Here is an 18,419-nt window from a genome sequence, read left to right as displayed (position 1 = left end):
ACATTGGTACCTAGTATCTGTCTAAAAATTGTCTATTTCCTCTAAATTTTTCAGTTTTGTTGAGTATAGAATTTTTTAGTAGGATCTGATGATTTCTTGAATTTCCTCAGTTTCTGTTGTGATGTCTCTCCTTTCATTTTTGATTTTGTTAATTTGGTTACCCTCTCTGCACTCTCTAGAGAGTCTGGCTATAGGTTTATCAATCTTGTTGATTTTCTCAAGAACCAGCTCCTGGTTTTGTTGATTCTTTGTATAATTCTTTTTGTTTCTATTTGGTTGATTTTAGCTCTGAGTTTGATTATTTCCTGCCATCTACTTTTCTTGAGTGTATGTACTTCATTTTGTTCTAGAGTTTTCAGTTGTACAGTCAAACGATTAGTGTATGTTTTCTCCAATTTCTTTTTGGAAGTGCTCAGAGGTATGAGTTTTCCTCTTAGTACTGCATTCATTGCATCCCATAAGTTTGGGCATGTTGTGCCTTCATTTTTGTTAAATTCTGAAAAATCCTTAATTTGTTTCTTTATTTATTCCTTGACCAAGTTATTATTTGAGTAGAGCATTGTTCAACTTCTGTGTGTATGTGTGCTTTTTGTTGTTTTTATTGTTATTGAAGACCAGCCTTAATCCATGATAGGATGTTGGAGGTTATTTCGATCATCTTTTATCTGTTGAGGCCTGTTTGGTTATCTACTCTATGGTCAATTTTGGAGAAGGTACCATGAGTTACTGAGAAGAAGGTATATTCTTTTGTTTTAGGGTGAAATGTTCTATAAATGTCTGTTAAATCCATTTTGTACTGCAGCCATTACAAATACGTTGTAAACGGTTTCCTCAATCTGTAATTTATCACTATATGGATGATATCTTGATGGGTGAGTCTAATACAGATACCTTACCAAAAGTATTTGTTGAAGTAAAGATTATGTTGGCTTGTTGGGAATCAAAAATTGCTCCTGAAAAAAATTAGATAGGATTCTATCAGCATCAAGGATATGATATAGGTTTTCAGAAAATCCAGCCACAGAACATATAGATCAGAAGTGATCAATTACAAACGGTTAGTGATTTTAAATTTTTTCTAGGAGATATTAATTGGGTACAGTCTATAATTGAATTAACTACTCAAGAGTTATGTAATTTATTTCAAACCTTACAAAGTGATTCAATTGTAAAGAGTCTGGTAACCATTTAAATTATCTAATATGTATACCAAAAATCATAGTTTTTTTATAAGGTTTTCAGTTGGAATCCTATTTTGTGGAGTATCAACTCTGAACCATGAGCACTGTGCAACATGTATATAAATAATTGGAATGATACAGAGATTACCACGGTCTTCCCCAAGGATGACACACAAATTCATGAAACATTCCATATCTTAAAATATAATTATCTAGGAAGTATAATCAACACAATACTGAGTAATGAGGGAGGAAAACGGTTATCTGAAGGTTGTTTATTGATGGCCACATCTGTTTACACTGAGAGGGATCAAATAACTTCAGAATTTTCTGCTCAGAAGTAGGTCAGCTCATCATCCTTGTTTTTGTTAGTCTGATAACCATGAAGTTCCAAATTATCTTTTCCTGAAAGGCCTCTGAAGATTTTCATGTGAAGAAAGCGACCACCTCCTACATCCATCTGAAAGACATAAAAGAAGACGTAAGAGAAGAAAAAAAGAAAGAAACCAAGAAAGACAGGGGGGGAGGGAAGGAGTGCAGAAGAATGAAAGAAGCAAAAAGATTATTCATACAGATCTCAATTGTAGGACAGATCTACTTTCTTGTCAAAATGTGATGTGACACACTCTTCTGCAACAACACTTCTGGCCCAACACAACACCAACGAACTGAACTTCCATCAACTTGTATATTGGAAAAAATAGCAGCTAACAGTATGGTAGAAAAAATATTTCTTAGATGTAGTTTTAATATCTTTTAGAAAAAATTATTCAATTTATTTGTATAAATGTTTTGCCTCCTTGCATATAAGTACATCACATGTATGCATTGTCTGAAGCCTTAAGAAGAGGCTGTTAAATCCCCTACAACTAGAGTCATAGATAGTTGTAAGATACCATGTGGGTGCTAAGACCCAAACCCAAGTCCTGTGCAAGGACTGCCAGTGCCCCTACCCACTAATCTATTTCTCTATCTTGATTTCACTTACTGTACTTTTCATTAAAATCTTGGCACCACAGTTATGTTTTATTCTCATGATGACTGGAAAGGAGCAGAGGGAAGCCTGTGTTTTTGGTGATTCTGTTTTCTGACTTCTAAGTTGGGAGAAAAATTGGCATATAGTTTAATAAGGGAAAAGAAACTCAGATTTGCTTTAGAAAACATGGACTGTTTGGCCTCCATATCTCTGCTGTGTTGAAAACCTATTGGTAAATGGCCACATGGCTGCCTCTTTGTAAAGTAAAAATAAAGAAGCCTAAGTACCAGGGGCGTAACACTTTCAATGGTAGTTTGGTCATAAACCTGGGGTCCTACACCATCCTGATTAGAACTGCCACTTTTTTCTTTATTGGAACAATAAAAGTTTTGTTTCTACAGTAGACAATATGCCCTGATATCCCTTCTTACCTTAATCTTAGAATGTTACTAACCAGAGTTTACCATTAATATATGTCAGTATGATGAGCATCATACAAAAAGTGTTTGTATGTGCATGTACATGTGTGTACATGTGTGTGATCACACTGATTTCTTCCCGTAGGACTGAGAAAAACTTCTACAGTATCAATGTCAAAAATGTCAGAAACAGATTTACAGAGACAATTTTTTTTCTGGAGCTGGGGATGTAGCTTATTTAGCAGAGTGTTTTCCTGGCTTGTATGAGGCCTTGGGTTTGGTCTTCCAGAACCTCATATGCCTGGTGGTGTGTGACTATTATCTCAGCAGTCAGGGGGTAGCGGCAAAAGAAGCAGAAGTTTAAAGTCATTTTTCAATTATATATAAAGTTTGAGTTCCAGGACTTCCTGAGATACATGAGACCTTGTGTCAATATAATAACAACCAAAACAAAACAAAGTACAACACAAACACCCTAAGCACCACAAACCACAAACATTGAATTGTAATCCCCCCCCCCCCCAATGCTCTCAGTGATTATGTGGCAGAGACCAAAGTGGCACACAGAAATGTTAGATTCCAACACATACATCGTTTTATTTCTCTTGTGGGTCAGTTTTATTTTGAGGCAGAATTTCTGCATAGCCCAGGCTGGCTTCAGACTTGGGAATCCTGTCTTTTCTTCAGAGTAATTGGATTACAGGCATGTCCCATGCTCAGCATTTGCATTATTCTCACTCTACAGTCTGTCTTTTTAAAAAACACATTTGTTTTCTACTTAGAAAAGAACTCCTCTTTAGCAAACATTGTTAATATTCCCAGAGCCAGCAATGGCTTTGATTTGTTTCATGGATTTTTTTTTTTTTTTTTTTTTTTTTTGGTAAGGGTTGAAGAGGGCTGTGGCTTGCTTGTAGAACAGTACCTGGCACATCCTAAGCCCATCTTGGGTTATTTTCCTCTCTGTTCAGGGCAAGGGATCATTATGCTTAGGGGAGGAGATCTTGGGATCACATAGGTTTATAACAAGTATGAGCAGATAGAACAAATAGAAGTGTAACAGAGGTCAACCCTTGGGTGACCTAACATTGAAGCCTGTGGTCCTCTACCGTCCTTTCAGTAGAGATTCAAGATAATTAGAAAACCCTACCCCTAGCAAATGAAATGGAGAGAGTGGCTGAGAGAAGTGAGGCCAACAGCCAACCTGCAGGAAGAAAGGAGGGGACTAAGGCTCAGTAGCAGAATGGAGGGTGAGGGGGAGAGCCAAGGGTGGGGGTGGGGCTGGGGTTGATGATCATGCATCCACATTGAAATAGAATGGCCAGGCAAAAACTTGCCAAGATCATTTTCTGACAGATTTTTTTTTAATGGAACATGTTAAGGAGTTAATAGGAAATGTTCTTAGTTAGATAATCAAAACTATCAAAATAATCCCAATTTTGGTGGAAGTTTTCCTATCTTTAAATACAACAATTTTTTTCCTGAAAACTTTTCTTTTTCTTTTTTTTAGCAGATGTGAAGAAAGATCATGGAAGGAAGCAATCCCTTCTGAGGACACAGCTGGGGTTTGTTCACGTGTTTCTTCAGGCATGGAACACACCAGCAACTCAAATTTGATTAAACTGAGCTTTTCCAGTCCTCATATACAACTCAGAACTAAAAGTAGCCATGTTGAGCTGGCCAGCTCTGCTCATGTCATTAAACAAACGAACGAACAAACCAAACACATTAAAAACATATAGCTTAAGTTAAAAAAAAACAAAACAAAAACAAATGTAACTGTGCCTTGGTTCAATGACAAAGCAGGGGAGGTAAAGGCACTTGACTGCTATGAGTCAGGAGTAATATTGTTTATTACAAAGAGGTAAATACAGCTCTTATTTATTATTGACAGTTGAGTTTTTGAATTGTTTCCCTGGATATCACAAGAATGCCAAATTATTTTTTCATTAGCACTTAATCAGGAAGCCATTTAATTAATTTTTTTATATAAAATCTGTTTTAAAATTTAAGAAGTTGTATGTGTCAGTGTGTGTCTATGCACATATAGAAGCAGGTACCCTCAGGGACCAGAGGTAACAGATCTTTACAGCTGGGATTACAGCTGATATGAACAACCTGATGTGGGTGCTGGATACTGAGCTTGGGGTTTCTGTAAAAGCCACATTTACTCTTGAGAGTTGAGTCATTTTCCAGCTCCTAAAATGTCTTTATAAAATACTTTAAGAATGGTTTTGTACTGTTGCTAGAGTGCCATCAGTTGGACCTGCTTGAGTTGTGAATAGAGTTATGTGGAGGCTGGAGAGATGGCTCAGTGGTTAAGAGTACTGAGTTCAGTTCCTAGCAACCACCTGGTGGCTCACAGCCATTTATAATGGGACCTGATGCCCACTTCTGGCATGCAGGCATACACGTAGACAGAGCACTCATGTATAAAAAATAATTTAAAAATTCATTTAACTTATATTAATAACTCTCATTTAAAGAATAGAAGTGGCTTTAATGACTGTTTCATCTAATGATTGAAGTTCTTAAGTGCATGTAATTTGATCACACATAGAATTAGAAAGTTTTGAGATGGAAAATGCTCTAAGACACTGGCCAGTTTCCATATACTAAAATGTTAGCTCCCACATCCAGCTGACAGAATAAGCAGCCTTGGCCGCAAACCAATGTCCGAGCTGTTACTCCCATTTTTTTTTTCTACAGGGTTCTAGAAATTATGAACTACATAAAAAAAAAGCTATCTGTATTTATGAGGAAATACAGGGTAAATATCCTGTCATTGGATTCACTTGGGGATCTTACACTGACAAGTGTCTTAATTAGAGACCAGTTATAGAAAAGAAGCTACAGTTGGAGCAACAGAAAACAATCACATCAGTGCTTGAGGGAGGTCGGCATCTAACCTTAATGAAGAAATTCTGTCCAGCGACGACTTGAGTTTTATACTCGATGGCCTTGAATTTTTCATATTTCTCATTGGTTTTCTCTTCAAGCTGTGGTCTGAGCTTATGAGGAGAAAGTAGGGGATGATGTTAGGGATGTTAGGTTATCTGCTTCAGAAAACGGGACCCTCATGCTGCTGAGAGTCCTCAGAGATGCTGATGAACCTGAGATGGCTGCTCAAACCTCTATCCTCTAATCTCAGAATCTGAAAGACTGAGTCAGGAGAATATCATTCAAGAGCAGTTTGGGCTATGTAGACAGTTCCAGGCTATTTGAGGCTACAGAATTATTCCTGATTCAACAATTAAAACACACACACACACACACACACACACACACACACACACACACACACACACACACACTTAAAAAAATAAAGCAAAAAAACCAATATAATCATGATTTGCAATGAAGGGTCCCAACAGGCATGTCTATATTTGTTCAGCAAATACAAAGCAAATGGCACATAGTGGAGATTTTCTCTGGGCTCAGATTATTCTAGGGATACAATAACCCCTTCTGGCATGACACTGTGTGGGGATCCAACCAACCATAGTCTCAGGAATAGACTGGATTTCCTGATTTAATAAGGATGTTTCATTGTATCTGCCCAGTAGTGTTCTTTGTAGGGAGATGATTACTGTGATTGAGAAAATGCTTCCTAAAAATACAGTTTACTGCCTGCTTCTCTGCCTCCCAACACTTTAGTGGGACTTGTCCCCTGAGGCTTTCTCCTGCAAGACAGGACAGATGAGTGACATCTGGGAGCTGAGCCACCAGCCTGTACCTGCTCACCTGACAGAAAAGGGGTTGGTAGATTTGCCTAATGTCCTTTTATCTTAAGCCTGTGATCATGAAACAGTGCTTAATTAAGGTTTATTTTATAATATTACCTAGATATTTTGATTTTTCTCTATACTGTTTATTTGTGGGTAATAGAGGCCTTTTCTTTTAGCCTATATGTAACATCTACAGTTTATAGCCAGATGCTCAATACCTAGGAGTGACTCAGGAAATGTCCCTAAGTAATGGTTCTGAACTGTGCATCTCACATGTTAATTTATGCCCGAGGCCCTAGTTTCCACAGAGAAAGCAAGCTTACTGTATTCCCTCCCCTCATTCCTGCAGAACTCCACAGGGTGCTGAGGCTGTACAATGAGAAAGGAAAGTGTCTCCCCTGGGTGACTCTTAAAAGCATTTTAAGTCTTGGTTTCATCATCTAGAGATAGGATGAATTGCATCCTTGCCTGCCTGGGGGCTTTGATGATTAACTAAGAGGTGGGACAGAAATCAAGGCTTTTAAAACAGCGAAGCTTTTTTCCAGGTGAGGTGACCTCATTGATAATCTATATTCTAGCTTCTCTGGAGCTAGAACTCACTTCTAAATACATGTTATTATGGAAGATGCCATCCATAGGTGGTATCATGAGCATTCTACCTTTTAAGGTAGAAGCCCTTCCAGGAGTCCTTCTACCTTAAAAATTGTATGATTAAAATATATTTTATGCATTTGTGAAACTCTCAACAAACGAATGAAAATATCATGTTCAAAAGTTATTCTAGGCAGGCAGGATGTCACCCTCCAGTAGTCCTTGGCAGTTGGGAGGCTAGAGGCAAAAGCATTACTAGAATTTGTGAGGTTTGGACTACTGAGAGAAATAGGAAGACACCTGTTTCAAAAGAATAATTCTTCTAGATAACCAGATGACCAACTATTAAGTAAATCAATAAAATCTGTTGTAACTTGTTTATTTCAAATAACTGTATATCTCTGTCTATCTCCTTATAGCCCTAGTTCCCGGAAGAAAAAGATTTGTATTTCACTTAAAAGAAATATCAACTGTGACTCATCTGTGCACAATTGTTTTTTAAATACTTTTTATGCATGACATTTTAGTTGTCCTTTTAGTTCTAACTCTTTATGGGTAGAATGGAGTCCTTTTCCTTGGTTTCCTATTTTAAGACCTTGTCTTCCCAAGCTTTCTAGGATACTTAGTATATCTGATACTACAGGAAACTGAAGTCATGGGTAGAAGTGTCCACACTTCCAGAGACCTGGGAAGAAATGTGGACACACTGGCCTGTCAGTCTTCAGTCAGATTTGCATTCTGTCTGGAGCAACAGGTGACTCATGTGCACACTTAAGGTTGAGAACACCAAGTTGATGTGAGGATTCTAATGAAGATTTAAAGATTAAATATTGATCAAAAATAACATGCTTTAAGATATCTATTGAGATAAATCTATGAGTGAGAACTGTTTAGCCTTAAGTATTTAGTCAGGCTAAAGAAATGACTCAGCAGTTAAGAGAACTGACTGCTCTTCCAAAGGTCCTGAGTTCAATTCCCAGCAACCACATGGTGGCTCGCAACCATCTGTAATGGGATTTGATGCCCTCTTTTTCTGATGTGTCTGAAAACAGCAACAGTGTACTCATAGCATAAAAGAATAAATATATTGTTAAGCTATTAAATATTTAGCCACAATATTTTAGGCCTGTGACCACTTCTAGAATGTTCAGTGCCCTAGGCATGAAGGCTCCCATTTGCTCTACTCACATCAAATCTGATGGTGCCTAACATGGCGACACATGTCTGTAATCCCAAGCACTTGAGGCTTTGAGGCAGAAGGAGTGTCTTGAGTTTGAGGCTAGTTTGAATTACTCACAGGCTAGATCATCTAGCAAGATCAAGTCTCAAACAAACACACAAACAAATAAACAAATAATAAACCAAACTGATTTATCTGCCAGGATAATTTGGCTTCAGAGAAGAAAAAATGTGATGTAAGAAAATAAAGTGACAGATTCCAAACCAACCTCCACTCTTTGCACGCATTTCTCATTTGTAAAACAGCCAACACGATACATTTTTAATATAGATGAAAAAGTTAAGCAACCTGTATTAACTTGCTAGAAACATTGAGTTCTATTTTGACTGTGATGGTTTGATGGTCATAACATCCTAGAATCAATTCAGAAATCCTTAACAATGTTAAGAATTTAACAAATCAGCTTCACATATTAGCTTCAATTCGCAGGATTGGAAAATTCCACCGGTAATCAGAGCTCTTGAGATCAGGCACATGAAGTTATCCAGCATAAATTCATCTTCAGTTACTGGGAAAACTAATATTACAATAAAGCTTGTAGCTGGCTGATTTTATTCTTGGGGTGGTAAACTTTCTCTATAAGCCTTAAGTTCTACTTTTGGGTGTATAAATGTCTGAACAAAATCATATACTTCTGGTTTCTGTCATTTCCCACACTCTTGATGTGCAGCCAAATAATAAATAAAATTTTGGAAGTTTAGCTTGGGATCAAACTTTTTCCTGAAGTATAACAACTCACCTTGTCTACAATCTCCTGAATTTCTGGTGTGGCAGGGCTGGCTTCCTCTGACATGCCTCCAAGCATGATTCTGGTGAGTTGCTTCTTTGCTGTGCAGGACACTGAGAAGGAATGATTCTGCAAGCACTGAGAGTTGGGTTTTAAAGGTATCTGGAAACTCCTCCTCTAATGTCTTTATCTCCACAGGATCTGGAGGGCTGAGGAAATGAGAGTGGCCTCAGGCACATCTTATTGTATCTCTTACAGGAAATGCTGAGTGGAGTTGGGGGCAAATGCAGTAGGGGATGTGAGTAAGCATGTGAGGTTAGGATTCAGGTGTGGTGATCTCGGGTCCTCCCCTGCTCTCTCTGTGCCAATAATGTCATCCTGTTGTGTCATATGGGGAAGGACGTGGATAACCTGAGTTTCTGAATATGGTAAACCTTGAAGAGTTCTTTAAAGAGAATACTTAATAATGTCAAGGTTTGTTGTATAGGATTCACCCAACTGTCTATGGTGGACTTTCACTTATAGTTTCTAAAATGTTTATTTCCAAACATGAAGAACAACATGGCAAACACCCTTAGCTCTTCTGCTGCTTTTGATCCTCTTGCTTTTTGTTTTTGTATCATTGTTTCTTTGTTTGTTTTGGTTGCTGCGGGAAGCCCTGGATGTCCTTGACTAACACTGTGATTAGGCTGGCCCTAAACTCACAGAGATCTCCCTGCCTCTGCCTCCCAAATGCTGGGATAAAAGATGCCCCCACAATGCCTTATGATTTTTCTTTTCTAGAAGGGCTTGCATGTAGCCCAGGCTGTCCTAGAACTCACTCTGTAGCCCAGGCTGTCCTCAAACTCACTATGAACCTTGAACATCTGAATCTCCTGCCTCCACCTGCAGAGCACTGGGATTTCCAGGCATGGCCTTGAATGTCTGATCTTCTGTCTCTGCTTCCCAAGTGATAGGATTGCAGCCATAGGTAACTTGTCAGGTAATATTCCAACCATGTAAAAGGAAAGGCTTCACTTTAGAAGAAATGCTGATATCAAAAGGAAAATGCTGGGATAACAGAGAATAGGGCACAGCAAAGGAACAGAGGCTTGCTGCTCATCCATCCCTGAACACTGGGGTGATTTTTCCAGAAAGGCGGTAGACATGTTCAGTTCTGAGTGACATACACATAGATGTCTGCTAGTTTACTGCATTCTTCTTCATCTAAACAGTTCTAAAAATTAAGACAAAACTGAAATACTCATATCTAAAAACAACCAAAGACCTTTCTTAACACTGGACTAAAACTCTGTCAGAAAAAAAAAATCTGCTAATTCACCTTTCTTTATATGTACAGAACCCAGAAGTCTAGTAATCTTTTCATAATTTAAGAATATTAGTGTTATTTTTGATCCTGTGCATCAACTAGGATAGCTTTACTAGGTCAGTTTTGTAAATTCCTGTGAGATTTGACTTACAGAGAAGAAATACAGCTGTCTAAAAGGAAGCAAAAGAAACTTTGCTTGAGAACCATGGACTATTGGTTTGTTCTAATTCATTGGAAAAGAAAAAAATAACTAAGAGCCCTGAATGACACAGACACTCTGAATGCTTCCTTTTCTGCTCTGTGCTTTCACTATATACAACCTCTTTGTGCCCTATGGGTTGGCCAAGATGGAACTTTTAGGATAAGTTCTCCCTCTGCTGTCATGTCCCCAAGCAGTGCTCCTCCAGAAAACCCTTGACTCCTCCCTACTAGCTGTCATCTCATGAACACTGACCTTTAAGCACTGAGACACCAGGACATCAGTAACAATAGGAATTTTGGCTCCTGATTCCTGACTATGTTTGTCATGGGGGGGAAGGCCTGGTGGTGAATGAGAGGTGACTGGTCTCATGTCTCTGGTGTCAGGAGGCAGAAAAGGACAAGTGCTGGCTCTCAGTTCATTTTCTTTTGGTTTAGTCTAGGACAATAGTATAGTGTCATGTATATATAAAATGGGGTTTCCCATTTCAATAGACCCACAATTGAATGTCCTTCAGTGAAGTTTGTATCCAAGGTATTTCTAACCAATTTTGATCAAGTGGGCAAAATTACCTATCATGACAGTCAAACAGAGTTCTAATAATTGATTTCATTAGAGAGAGAGAGAGCTTTGTTATTATGTAGCATAATAATTCCTTGATCCACCTCCCCCCACTGAGTATCCCATGTTGACCTTGAACTCATTATCTTCTTGAATCTACATCTCAAATTCTAAGATTATAAACATGTGCCTTTGTCCCCAATGCTTACATTAGCCAATTACATGGTTTGTTCTTGCAAATTTCTTTGCTCATGTTCAGACTCAGTTAATGACAGTTTAAGGTTAGGGGTATAGCTCAGTTGTAGAGCTCCTTTTGAAGCTTGCTCAAGGTACTAGTTTCAATCCCTAGTTTGACCAAGAAAACATATTTTTGCCAAGGTGGATAATAGAAATCTACCTGATCCCTTGAAGACAGCCATAAAACCTAGAAACCCCATTTAAAACTTCTCCTGCCCTTCCATGTAGGAGATGCCTTTGAGCAGGTTTTTTAACCAGCTTTGACTGGTAGTAGGTCATAAAATCTTGATTCTAGAAGGGTTTCTGCTCAGTATCATAGAGATAGACTCACAGACCAAGAATATGAACAGACCAGCCTTGTTGGTTCCCATGCACAGTCTTTGACCAGTAGACCAAAAACCTACCTGTCCAGTTCATGTACAGCAAGTTGTCTATTTTTGGTCAAATAAAAATAGTTAAAAATGGGCAGCTGTTTTGGGGTATTTGGGACTCAATTTCCAAAGTTTCATGTATCATGTAAAACTTTGATTACATAAATATATTTCTACTTTTTAAAAAATGCTGTCTGTTGTCATAGGAGTGTGAACCTTAGAAAGAAGAGAATGAGTGTTACCCTTTTGCATACACCTACATGACATTTATCATAATGATTCATTTTGCATTGAGTCAAAAGTTTGAAATATGTTTCCTTGGCACACCTTTTTTTAAAAAGGCAATTTTTTAAAAAGACAGTGTTTCACAGAGAAGCTCTGGCTAGTGTGGAACTCGCTATGTGGATCAGGTTATCCTTGAATTCATAGACCTCCGTGTTCCTCTGCTTAAAACGCTGAGATTTAAGGCAAGTATCCATTCCTGGCTGACAAATTTGAATGTCAACATCTATTTCTCTGTAGTTTGCCATACCATAAAGACAACAAGTGCGAGAAGAGCCAAGGAATAGACCCTCCTGAGATTGGCTGAGGAAGGGGAGGTGTTTGAGAATAGTGAAATAATGAGACAATGTAAGCTTCTGTTCTCCCCAGAGCTAAGGTTGTGCCATAGTTCTCCTTATCCAAATCCCGCTTGGAGAGTTGGTTTCCCAGGAGTGCTGTCACTCCTAAAATCACTGGGTAAACTAGCACTTTTGCTCCCATAACTGGTGAAAGAGGGACCCGCCAGAAGTCCACAGGGCACAGGAACCATGAAGCAACCAGGGACAGGATCCTTCTGGTTTCCATCCGTGCCTTGGAGCTAACTCTGTGACACAGCTCTTCACACCCAAATCCCACCCAGAGAGAATTGGTTTCCTAGGAATGCTGACACACCTAAAATCACAGGTTCACAGACATGCAGGAGGGACAAGCTCTAGCAAGAGACAGCAAGACCAACTAACACCAGAAAGAACCAGATGGAGAGAGGAAAGCACAAGAACCTAAGCAACAGTAACCAAGGCTACTTGGCATCATTAGCTCTCCCACCACAGCAAGTCCTGGATACCTCAATACACCGGAAAAGAAAAATTTGCATTTAAAATCACATCTCATGGTGGTGACAAAGGACTTTAAGAAGGACATGAATAACTTTTTCAAAGAAATACAGGAGAAAAGATATAAACAGGTAAAAGACCTTAAGAAGAAATACATAAAGTCCTTAATGAATTACAGGAAAATACAACCAAATAGGTAAAGGAATTGAACAAAATCATTCAGGATCTAAAAATAAAAATATAAACAATAAAGAAATCACAAAGAGAGATGACTCTAGAGATAGAAAACCTAGGAAAGAGATCAGGAGTTATAGATGTGAACATCAGCAACAGAATACACATGATAGAAGAGAGAACCTCAGGTGAAAAAGATACCATAGAAAACATTGGCACACTAGTCAAAGAAATGGCAAAATGCAAAAATTTTCTAACCCAAAACATCCAGAAATTCAGGACACAATGAGAAGGATGGAACTTAAGGATAATAAGTATAGAAAACAGCAAATATTCCCAACTTAAAGGGCCAGTGAATATTTTCAACAAAATTTATAGAAGAAACCTAAAGAAAGAAAGGCACATGAACATGAGAGAAGTCTCTAGAACTCCAAATAGACTGGATCAGAAAAGAAATTACTCGGGTCATATGATAATCAAAATACCAAATGCACAAAACTAAGAAAGAATATTAAAAGAAGAGAAAAGCAGGTCAAATAACATATAAAGGCAGACAAATCAGAATTACACCAGACTTTTCAAGAGATTCTAAAAGCCAGAAAATCCGGGCAGATGCCCCAGTGTAGAGGAATGACAGGGTGGTGAGTTGGGAATGGGTGGGGGTAGAAACACAATAATAGAAGAATGGGAGATGGGATAAGGGATAAAGAAAAAATGAAATACTAAATATGAAACTCAATGGGGAATGAGAAAGAGGGCTATACCACACTGTGTTCTGAGTGTGACAAGGCTACATACACAAGATCGGAGAGAAGTGGGACATGTCCAGTGAGAACCAGGTGGAGAGATGCAATGTTGGAGAAGTTGGGATAAGTTAGAGGCTAGCTGACAGACTGCCTCAGCAAAATGCCAACAGCCCTAAACTGTGTAGATGTCTCCACTTCCTTACGAAACGTCAAAGAGTGGCCCAGAAAAGCCCTGCAATATCTGATGCACCAATGTGTGGCTGGGATGCACGCTAAAAACCTTCAAAGTTCAGGAAACTATGCCTAAGAACTGGACAGGTCCAGGCAAGAGCAGGAAAGACAATTACTAATAGAAAAACATCAGGCTTCAGCCTCCATTCCAAAATATTGTTTCTGGAATGCCTAGAGATAGAGTAAGATAACGCTCCTCTACCCTGGATCTCCAGTGTGCTTCAAATAGAGCCTGAGAGCTCACTTGCTGTCTCTGTTGGTAATGGGAGACCTCTGCATGTTAAACTTCTGCAGAATAAAACACTCTTTGCATTTACATAGTATTTGAGTATAGGGTGTCATTCTTCTATAAAGCATGGAATCCTTGTAGATCCAAGAAGATGATGGGTACAGCAGATTCTCTACCTGGAGTTTTCAGCAAATGTGGTAAAGCTGGCCTCTAGGCTATAACCTGCCCCTTAGGTTTACTGCAGACAGTTCTCAGTCCAAACTCTGCATAAGCAGGACACTGGGAAGTTGATTGCCCTGATGTACCTAGACAAGATGAGACACTCCACCCAAGTTCTTACTTTTCAAAATGTCTGTCAGATCTTTTGGGCCTGGTGCCTGAAGATGGGTGCCCCATAAAGACAGAGGAGCCTCAGGTTGCTGTCCAGGTAGAATCTGTCCATGCAGATGTTATCCAGTAAGTCTCTGTCCCTTTTACAGATGTGGAAGCTGCTTGCTCTGCACTTCCTGTGTTCTCAAGAAAGATTGTACTTCTCGGGTCTCTGATTGGATTGAAGACCAGATATTGATAGCTTTTTAGCTTTTTTGTTATAAGAATCAAAAACCATAAATTCACAATGGAGGCATAAAGTTCATAGAGATTAAAAGATATAAAAGCTTAGGTTGTGAGGGCTGTAAGAAAGTGTTTTAGGGTCTAGGAAGGTGTTTTAAGGTTGGTAAATAGAAGTTGTAAAGGTTAGAGGATATAAAGCAGAAATGGTGATAAGAAAATTATTTAAGATATGTAAAAGGAATGAAATATTTCAGACAGATACTGAAATAGTCTCCTAAGTGGTCAAATAGAAATGGACTAAACACTATAAAGATAATCCTCACCCTGGAAGCTCTCATGGTCTTTCCTATTGTACATTTTACTGTTATTACAGTCAAACGCATTTCTTAAACTAAAATGGGGAGATGTGGTGATGGAGTCAGCCTATGGAGACACCATAATGCTTTTTATTGTAGTTCCTACTGTGTATAATTTACTGTTATTGGAAACAAAGCTATTTCTTGAAATAAAGGGGGAGAGCCTGTGGTGATCCACACATATTGCATTTACCAGCTATGAGAAAGTGTTTTCAACTGTTAAATAAACCACTGCCAGGCTGGCAGGTTATGTATGTGTTTGTCACATACTTACCTGCTCCAGTAAGAATGTCAGGCTGCCCAGGGGAAGGTCACATAGCCCTGAAAGTCAGTCACTAGTGTAAACAGTGTGGCTTTTTGCATTGTAGAGGGCAAATTGGAGGTAGAAGAGGAGAATGGGTAGAATGTGTGCACAGGCAGAGATGCAGGCAGATGCAAAGAGGACTAGACAGACACAGAAAAAAGAAGAAGGAGAAAGGACAGAGCTGGGATGTAGGCACTGAGAATCCCATGGATAGACACAATGGCAGAGAAGGTAGGCTGCCTGAGGGACTGCCCAGCCAAAAGTCATAAGTCTTAAACTGTATGTATTTCTCCATGTTTTTATAATGCCTCAGGTGGGCTCTCATAAAACCCACTATGGCAATAATAAATATATATAAAGTTATAATTTTCAAATATAGTAAGATTTTGAAAATGTCAGCCAAGCAAAATTACACATTTCTGTCATCTTATGCTCAGGGGACTGAGGAGGATCATGAGTTAGTAGCCAACTGGGGTTACTTATTGAATTGAAGATCAATCTGGGCTACACATAGATGCTACCTGTCTCAAACAAACATACAAACAATGAACCAAACATATTATATAAATATATTAATTATACTTGTATTCATATAATACGATATTAAGTCTCCTTTTTAGTGTAAGAAGTTATAAAAGGTTGTTATATTAATGAACATTTAAAATTCTTCATAGTAAAATGACAATTACAAATGAACAAAGAAATGATTCCATATGTGTATGTTCAGAGATACATACATACATACACACACACACATACACACATACACACACACACACAGATATGTATATATAGTATCTATATTGTCAAATCCAGAGAGAAAAATGTAGTGGCTGCTTAGCAGTGAGGAGTCAGAGGAGAGGGAGGAAGGTAGCTGACTGACAGTTCTTCCTTGTGTGTGGAAAGGAAAACATCATGAAATGAAATGGTGAAGTTTGCACACATTTGTGAATATACTCAAAGACCCTGAGCAGAACCCTTGAGATATCTGAACTGCATGCTCTGTAAGGCTTATAAGTTGTCCAATAGACGTATTTAATGGGTGAGTAGGTAAGGACATTTGTCACCAAGCCTGATTATCTCCCTTTGGACCTTGGAACCATGTGATGGAAAGGGAACGTTGTTGCAGTAAATATTAAAAATAAAAAGGTTTATCTCTTTATCGGTCCCCGTAGTCTCACTCCGAGGGCGCCATTTGATAGAGAGCTATGCACATCGACTTAATCACTGGGTCCACAAGCCATATTCTTAGCACGGTTTCCTTCCCAGGTTTACTCAGCTCACCCTGGTGATTCTGCTTCTGTCCAGGGTGGAATTTACCGCCCCGGTGTTTTCTTTCCTCCCATCAAACATGACTCTATGCCCAATAGATTTTCATTCAGGTTTATATATTCAATTCTCAGTCCACCATTCCTCTATAAAATAAGATTACAACAAATAGACAAAGATACAGACTGCCCTTGCATATGAGATAAAAGACCTATAAAATCATTAAAATGTTCATAGCTACCAAATGCCAATTAAGTGCAGCTGGATCCAGCTCATTTTTTTTCCAAGTTCCATCTTTATCCTTTCTCCATCTCTCTTTCTCTTCTGTTTTCCACCCTTTCTCTGCCTCATTCTCCCTGTCCAACCATGTAACACCTTAACATATATCTACAGAATGTATTTTATTTCCTGAAGGTATCTTCTGACCACAAGTGGGCTGTGTGTTACACACACACACACACACACACACACACACACACACACACACATATGAAATAAGAATTTTAAAAGAAGACAGAAATTATATGAAATACATGACTCTGGATTGGACCATAATAAGTCCATAATAAGTGACATTATTGCAACAACTTGAGAAGTTTAAATGGCACCTGGGGACAAGATGCCACTACACAACCAGTGTTGATTGCTGGTTTTTGGCTGTGCCTTGTGAGAAGTGTGCACTGCTATTTGCACTAGTGAGCACCAGGAAGCATTTGTTTGTCATGGGAAATCACTGCAATTGACTTTGAAGTTGGGGAAGTGTGTATATATATATATGTACATATATATATATATATATATATATATATATATATATATATATATATATATATATATATATATACAGTTGTTTCAAAACATGACTTGTAAAATGCCAAATTCCCTTTTGCAATTAGAAAGCAGACATGTTTGGTTGGTGTTTGATTCCTGGAAAACAGAGGGATCAAGGACTGTGAGGACTGTGCTTCCCTGACAGTCACCTATGTCCTTGCAGTGAGGATGGGGTGATAATATCCTTTATACAGTTGCAACTGAGCCATAGTTTTCATAAGGTTTAAATTTGGTATTGTTCTTGTGGATTGTCTACTATGACCCATGAACTCTGTGTCATCTTTGGCAGCACATATATTAATAATTGCAATGATACAGAGATCAGCATGGCTGTTGCACCAGAAGGACACACAAATTCATGAAACATTTCATATTTAAGAGTAATTGTCAAGGAAGTAAAGGTCAACACAACACTGAGTAATTAGAGAGGAAAACAGTTATTTGAAGAATGTTTCTTTATTGATGGCCACATCAATTTTCATTTTGTATAAATTACATTGAGGAATCAAATAACTTTAGAATTTTCTACTTAGAAGTAGGTCAGCTCATCATTCTTGGTTTTGTTAACCTGGTAACCATGAAGTTCCAAATCATCTTCTCTAGAAAGGCCTCTGAAGATTTTCATGTGAAGGAAGTGATCACCCCCTATATCCATCTGAAAAGCATAAAAGAAGAAAGAGAGGGGAGGAGGGATGGAGAGAGGGAAGAAAGGAAGAAAGAAATAAAAGAAAGAAAGAAAGAAAGAAAGAAAGGAAGGAAGGAAGGAAGAAAGGAAGGAAGGAAGGAAGGAAGGAAAAAGAAAAGCAGATTATTCACATGGACCTCTATGATATTACAGATCTTCTTTCTTCTTAAGACTTAATGTGTCAAACTCTCCTGAAACAACAGTTCTGGCCTAAGACAGCACACATGAACTGAAATTATATCAACTCTCAATAGAAAGAACAGCTAATGTATGGCAAAAAACATATTTCTTAAATATATTTTTAATACCTTTTAGAAATAAATTATTTAGTTGATTTTTATTCCATCATATCATGTGAAATACAGTTTTAAAGATGTCAGGAGAAGGCATTAAGACCCCTTGACCAGGAGTC

The 18,419-nt window shown here is 38.3% G+C and overlaps 1 protein-coding gene across 1 annotated transcript in view; it reads right to left on the bottom strand.

Moving 5' to 3' along the window:
* Positions 1 to 1,515: 1,515 nt before the first annotated feature.
* Positions 1,516 to 18,419, bottom strand: part of LOC308422879 (cystatin-A-like) — a gene marked incomplete at both ends in the record, with an annotated part of 21,049 nt that continues 4,145 nt past the window's right edge. Inside the window, 2 exons of the mRNA XM_080919518.1 lie at positions 1,516 to 1,641; positions 5,483 to 5,584. Coding sequence (XP_080775644.1) covers positions 1,516 to 1,641; positions 5,483 to 5,584 — 228 coding nt within the window. The remainder of the gene's footprint in view (positions 1,642 to 5,482; positions 5,585 to 18,419) is intronic.

This window comes from Micromys minutus (assembly GCF_963924665.1).
Source record: "Micromys minutus genome assembly, chromosome: 7".
In the NCBI taxonomy this organism is placed as follows: domain Eukaryota; kingdom Metazoa; phylum Chordata; class Mammalia; order Rodentia; family Muridae; genus Micromys; species Micromys minutus.
This window is presented reverse-complemented; position numbering and strand designations above follow the sequence as displayed.